The sequence below is a fragment of the Engraulis encrasicolus genome, chromosome 4, assembly GCF_034702125.1.
Source record: "Engraulis encrasicolus isolate BLACKSEA-1 chromosome 4, IST_EnEncr_1.0, whole genome shotgun sequence".
NCBI classification, from domain to species: Eukaryota; Metazoa; Chordata; class Actinopteri; order Clupeiformes; family Engraulidae; genus Engraulis; species Engraulis encrasicolus.
In genome coordinates, this window is record NC_085860.1 from 7,686,129 (window position 1) to 7,693,628 (window position 7,500).

Genomic DNA, 7,500 nt, shown 5'->3' on the forward strand with positions numbered 1-7,500 from the left:
TTGTCTGCTACAAGTGGATTTCATAACGAAACTAAGAGCATTCTCAAAGTTGGATTTCCAAGAGGAAAATATGTGATAAAGAATGGAGGACTGACAGAGCTGAAGGGTTTGCTACTACTGCAGGTGGTCAGAAGGTTATAACTACCCGATCATTTCAAAGTGAGTTCTACAACAGAAACTATTTTTGTTTCCCCTGTGTCCCGTTTGCAACCGGCGAGAATGTGTGGAAGACCATTCGCATGGAATTGTACGACTTAACAATTTACTAAGGACTAAGGAGCCTCACGAAACACAAATCCTCGCGGCTACTCATATTCATATTCAATGCCAAATTGCTTTGGACGTTTGGGGGCGTCTCGAATAGATGTGGCTTTGGATGGACAGCACAGGCTAAAGCAACGTTAGCATGCGCAACGCCAAAGTGGAAAAGAGCGGCGCATGGACCTGATGTACGAGATAAAGGTAAGATCAGTGTTTCCTATGTGTGTGAAGCCTGTGTTTGTGAGACCCGTGGGGAGACAGAGAATCCGCCGTGATTCTCTCTGGTGTGGTGGTAGCTTTTGTGATCTGAACAGGATTCTCATGTGCCCTGTAACTGTTTGTAAAGTTGAGTAGGCTACAGGGTGCCGTTGAGGTAAATCAAATATACCCGTGTAACTACAAGACTCTGATCTAATTCCAAAGTGTAGGCATAACATAAAGGACAGTCCCAAAATATTTGGTGACCATATCGAAGCTTGTGTAGTAATCTATGTTTAAATGTTGACATTCGCTTCCTGCCACACCTTTGTCCCACATCGTTTGCCATAGCCTCGTACAAGTAGGCCTACATTTGCACGAGAATCCGGTGCTTATCACAAACGCTATCACACCAGTTTGTTCGCCGTGGTGCTCAGCGGTCTATATGACACCATGTTTTGAATCCTGTGTGTGTGTGTGTGTGTGTGTCTTCCATTGAGCATCCGCCGTGATGTGGTTTATGTGAGACCACTGTTTGAATCCTGTGTGTGTGTGAGAGCAGTGGGCTGTGAAGGAGCGTACACTCTTCACTACTCTCCCCTCCTCCTCTCCTCTCCTCTCCTCTCCTCTCCTCTCCTCTCCTCTCTTTTTCCCCTTTCCTCTCCTCTCCTCTCCTCTCCTCTCCTCTCCTCTCCTCTCCTCTCCTCTCTTTTCCCATCTCCTCTCCTCTCCTCATCCCTCTTCTCCTCTCCTCTTCCCTCTTCTCCTCTTCCCTCTTCTCCTCTCCTCTCTTCTCCTCTCCTCTCCTCCCCTCTCTTCTCCTCTCCTCTCCTCTCATCCCCTCTCTTCTCCTCTCCTCTCCTCTCTTCTCCTCTCCTCTCTTCTCATCTCCTCCTCTCTCCTCTCCCCTCTCCTCCTCTCCTCTCCTCTCCTCTCCTCTCCACTACTCTCCTCTCCTCTGCTCTGCTCTCCAGCTCTCTCAGCCGTGATGCTGCTGTTTGTCCACATTGGTGCTGTGTGGTTTATGTCAGACACTGTTTGAATCGTGTGTTTGTGTGTGTGTGTGTGTGTGTGTGTGTGTGTGTGTGTGTGTGTGTGTGTGTGTGTGTGTGTGTGTGTGTGTGTGTGTGTGTGTGTGTGTGTGTGTGTGTGTGTGTGTGTGTGTGTGTGTGTGTGTGTGTGTGTGAGAGAGAGAGAGAGGGAGAGATCTAATAGCATTTTCTCTACGGAAATGCAGCATGTTTTATTTTGTAGGCTATGACATACGAAACTTATCGGTAGGCCTATTTGGTAAATTTACTAAAATGTACTTATACTGTAGCTGTAGTATTATATATTTGCCTCACCAGCCATAAAGTTGACCGCACCTCACTGCGGTACACATACCTGCACAAATACAAGTACACACATACATATGCACACAGCTATCCCAACATACATACGTACGTATGTTCTGCATGGCTTGGCTGCTGTGCACAGTTAAACAGAGAAGAGAAGAGACAGACAGACAGACAGACAGAAAAGGAGGAATACTCACATGTACCACGTGTGCTTCTGAATCTGGTCTAACTGTGAGGGCCAATCCAGAGGCAGCAAGAGCGTAGGAGAGTAGGAGGGAGGAGTAGAGGGATTGGGGGAATAGAGGAGGAAGAAGAAACAGGAAGGAAATAGCATTAGACAGGAAGTCAAGTGGCTGCTGTTTCCTTTCATTCCATTGTCTTTCCTTCCTTCCTTCCTCTACTGTGTACACTCTGGATATGGCATTGATATACACAGACATATACCGGTACTACGTACGTGTACAAGAGGGTAAACACACACACACACACACTCACACGCCCGCACGCACGCACGCACGCACGCACACGCACACGAACTCATGCGTTTGCACATGCACACACACACACACACACACACACAGGCACGCACATGTAGCACAACCACATGTACGCACACACGCACTTGCACAATCACCCACACCCACACGTTCTACAATGCAATTCTCGGAACAATGCAAGCCCATGTCGTGGAATCAAGATAGATCCGAATGTGAAAAAAAGACATCCATCACATATATTGCGTGTCACATTCCACAATACATTACTGAGCACAGATACAAAATGACAGGCATCACACTCTTCCCCGCCATCTGAAAAACCACTGCAAGTCTGACAGACTATTGTGACAGACAGAAATGCATTATTTATCGGCCATCTATTTGAATTAGCCCCTGTGTGAGGGGAGCGTGCTGGAGAGGAGGTGCGGGTATAGGGAGGCTGGCGAAGAGGGGGAGTGTGGTGGGCTAGGCTTGGATAGAGGAGGGCTGGTTCCCTGGGGTTCCTTACGAATGCTTAGTGGAAAGGGGGTGGCATAGCGTTGGATTGGATTAGCGCTGAATGTGCTGATGAGGGGGTGTGGCGTCCTGGGGTCTGGGCCTAGGGGAGCTGGATCTCTGAGGTGGGGTGGGGTGGGGTGGGGTGGGGAGGGAGTGTTGGCAGTAGGAAGAGTGGAAGGAGGAGGAGGGGAAAGGGAAGGGAAGGGAAGGGTGTCTGGAAACGTTCGGGGAGCCCCCAAAGTCGGTGACCCCCAAAAAGTCACCTCGGCTCCAGGGAGGGATTGAAAGTGTAATCAGGACGGAGGCAGTGGCAATCAATCTTCATTGGGAGACCGTTTGTGTGTGTGTGTGTGTGTGTGTGTGTGCGTGTCTGCGTGCGTGCGTGCGTCTGTGTGCGTGTCCGTGCATGGGGGCATGAATGCATGCGTGCCTGTGTTTGTGCATGTGTGTTTACCGTATGTGTATGCTTGTGTATGTGCGATATGTGTGAGCATGTGAGTGCCCCTTTCCAGTGTTCCATGTAAGCATGTGTGTGCTAGTGGGGTTGAGAGATGGGATAGATGGTTAGAGGGCGGTGGGAAGGGGGGTGTGGTGCCATTATCCCATAAATACAAATTAAGAGGTCAAATGGAGCATTTTTCACCAGGCTGCTTTCCTGTATCTCGATCTCCGTGGACAAATAAACACATACACACGCACACACGTACATAGTACAAGCACCCATGCACACACACAACCACACACACACACACATGCACATAAACACATGCGCCATTTTGCTCCTTGCACACCATTTCACCTGCGAAATCCCTTCCAGGACTAGTTGTGAAAAGGGGTAGGGATCAAGACGTGCATGCACTGTGAAGCTTTCATTGGTCCAGTACCACCAACAACAAAAGATGGAGGTTGAGAATAATTATATAAAGCTCTACACTGGAGGTGAGCTGCAGTCCCATGAAGTAATATATAAGTTGATGGCTCTTTACGGGTATATCTACACACGTACACAAGCATGTGCACGCACACGCGCACGCACACGCACACGCACACACGCACACACACACACACACACACACACACACACACACACACACACACACACACACACACACACACACACACACTGAATTCTAACTGCCTTTAGGGAGATGTACCAGTATGATTCATTAGACCTTTTTTATTCATGTACTAGAGTGTGTGGCTAGTGCATTACCATGATGTGTGTGAGCATATGTGCTTCTTTTCTGTGTGTAGTAGCAGCACAGTAACGTTTGCACTCAACACTTAGAAAGTAGGCACAACTACAATAGAGTTTAGTTTGACTCGCAAAGTGTTGAATCAATGCTGCCAACATGTTCTGTGTAGTACTGGTGGAGATATGTGATGGTCACGGCTCCAAAGTCAGACGAATCAGTGTCTTCTTCTTCTAACAGCTTTTTGGTGTGACACAAAATGACAGTTTTATTGAGGCTGGAGGTCGGCTGGAGACCAATATCACTCGTTGCCACGGCGATTCCACTTTGAGCCGGGCGGGTAATTCCCTTTGAAAACGCGGGATCAAATCAATCAATCAATTTCAGCCGCCCAGCTGCTCTCAAAACAAATATGGCTGTTGCCTCGCGGCTGCCTGGCCAGACGTACACACACACACACACACACAGACGTGTGTCATACACACACATGCGCACACTCGCACGCACACTCGCACGCACGCGCGCACACACTCACACACACACACGCACACACGCACACACGCACACACACAGACCTGCCATGAGCTTCAGCAGCCATATGGGTGTCCACAGAAAATGATGAAAAAAGCTGCAGGGCGAAGCAGAGTTAGCCAGCCCACTGAGACAGTGATTACGACTTTGACAGGACTGTTCTTTTTAAAGAAAAATCAGCCAAGGGATGGGGTCTTCCCCACTGACACATAGGGCACACATACAGTGAGTCCAATATGTATTTGATCCCTTGCTGATTTTGCCAGTTTGCCCACTAATAAAGACATGATCAGTCTATAAATTTATGATAATATGTATTCAAACATGGAGAGACAGAATATCAAAAAGAAATTCCAGAGAATAACTTAAAATAATATATTTAAATTTATTTGTATTTAATTTAGGCAAATAAGTATTTGACCCCTCTAGCTAAAGAAGATAAAGTGCTTTGTGGCAAAGTCCTAGTTGTCTAGCACTGAGGTCAGATGCTTCTTTTAGTTGATGACAATGTTTGTGCATATAGTAGAAAATATTTTTGCCCATTTTTCTTTGCACATTATCTCTAAAACATTAATAGTTTGTGGCTGTAGCTTGGTAAATGGGAGGTTCAGTTCTCTCCATAGAATTACTATAGGGTTAATATTTGGAGACTGTCTAGGCCACTTCACAACTTTAATATGCTTCTTATTGAGCCACTCCTTCGTTGCTTTGACTGTAGGTTGTGTATTATTGTCATGTTGGGAGATCTAAAAATGGCCCACACTTCAGTGTAGTGGAGGGAAGGACGTTTGCACTCAGGATTGCACATTACATGTCTCCCTCCATCCATTCGTTGACAATATGAAGTTGTCCTGTGCCTTGGCCAAACAAACACCCTCAAACCATACTGATACCACTTTCATGCATGATGGTGAGGAGGGTGTTCTTGGGATCATAGACAGCAGTACTCTTTCTCAAAACACATTTAATTGTGATAATGCCAAACAGCTTGTTTTTGGTTTCATCTGACTACAGCACCTCCTTATCATATCCTAAACCAGTCTGATGTCCGTTGGCAAGCCTCAAGTGGGACTGCACAGGTTCCTTCTGAAGTAGAGGTACCATGTGTGCACTACAGGATTTTAAACCTCTGTGGCATTAAGTGCTACCAGTAGTTTTCTCAGTGATTTTGGTCCCAGTAGCTTTGATATCATTGCCTAGTTCATCCCGTACAGCTCTAGGGTGATTTCTTTCTGCTCTCATGATTATCAAATCCCTACAAAAGGTCAAATCTTGTATAGAACCCCAGACAGGCTGATGGATAGTCATTTTGTATTCCTCACATTTTGGAAGAAATGCATCAACAGCTGGGTCATTAATACTCAGTCTCTTTCTTGTGGCTTTGCAGCCCATTTCATCTTTGTTCAGGTCTAAAATCGTGTCCCTGATATCATTTGACCACTCTTTGGTCTTTCCCATGCTGGTGAGGTTGGAGTGTCACTGATTCACTCATACTATGGACTGATGCTGCTGATTCAATGTGTCTTTTATGCATGTTAGTATGTACAGGTGTCTTTAATTCAGATGACAAGTTGATCGGAAGTGCCCATCTGGTCTGTGGACCCGGAACTGTAATCAGTTGGCAGGGGATCAAATACTTATTTTGCTCGATGAAATGGAAATGAATTAATATATATTCTCTTCAGTTAATTTCTGGATTTTCTTTTTGATATTCTGTCTCTCCATATTAGAATACATATTATCATAACATTTATTGACTGATCATGTCTTTGTTAGTAGGCAAACCAACAAAATCAGCAAGGGATCAAATACATATTGGACTCACTGTATACTACACACAAGGAACACACACACACACACAGGCAGACACGACATAGACACACACAAACATATACAAGTGCACATGCACACACATGCACGCACACACAGACACACACAGGCAGACCCATTGGCAGAAAGAGACAGAGAGATAGAGAGAGACAGAGAGAGAGAGAGACAGATGGACAGAAAGAGAGACAGATGGACAGACACAGAGGCAGGGAAACCGAGAAAAACAAAGACAGCAAAACCGAGGAAATGAGAGAGGGTGGAAGACAGAGAAATCGAGAAAAAGAGGGACAGAGAGGAAAAAAAGAGGAGATTCCTTATGGTAACAGGGGATGGTTAAACATAAAGACACACAGAGACACAGACAGCAACCCCTTCCCCATTTCTGATGTGTGGGTTGGTTTTCTTGCTTTGCCCTGCTGGCTGTTTTGACTGTCCTGACTGTCAAGTCCACAGACAGATTTCCGAAGAAATCACAAGAAAACAAGAGAGCCCATTAGGGGCCTTTTACAGGGGGTGGGGGGGGAGGTAGGCATGGAGCCAGGGACCCGAGACCCCGGGCTGGACTCCCCCACACCAGACACACGCGCCCTGGGAAGCCTTCAGCAAGGGGCCCCGCCTCAGCACCAGACATTGGAGCAAGGGCTAAAGGATGAACTCTGCAGGGAGCAGTGGAGATCTGAGCAACAAGCCAGACAGCCTGACAAGTGTAATTCGCCATTTAGAAAAAGAAAGTGAGGGAAGAAAGCTAAAAAAAAAGAATCCAAAAAAAATCTGCAGACAGGAGAAATTGGGTATGTCTAGACTCAGACTTACACAGATTATCAAGTGTCATAAATGGATCATGAAAAAGATGACTATGGAATTTTGAGGGGTGCACTCTAACAAACGTCATCACCCAGACCCAGCAGATAAAGAGAGGGTTAGCACAAGATAGATAGATAGAGAGAGAGAGAGAGAGAGAGAGAGAGAGAGAGAGAGAGAGCAAAGGAAGGACAAAAGTCTAAAATGATCGCTCTATACAGCTACCCTAGGAGACACAGAAGAGCTAACCTCTTCCACGCTTCAACAGTGCTTCTGCCGATTTGCGTCTGAGTCACACACAGACTCCCATGGTGCATCGGGGCCCATCCCAAGGCATCACGAGGGTCCGCG

The 7,500-nt window shown here is 46.5% G+C and overlaps 1 protein-coding gene across 1 annotated transcript in view; it reads right to left on the minus strand.

Annotated features, from left to right (window-relative positions):
- The window catches only part of brsk2a (BR serine/threonine kinase 2a), a 334,316-nt gene that overhangs the window by 51,960 nt on the left and 274,856 nt on the right, over window positions 1-7,500 (minus strand). Inside the window, exon 13 of the mRNA XM_063196348.1 lies at window positions 1,997-2,028. Coding sequence (XP_063052418.1) covers window positions 1,997-2,028 — 32 coding nt within the window. The remainder of the gene's footprint in view (window positions 1-1,996; window positions 2,029-7,500) is intronic.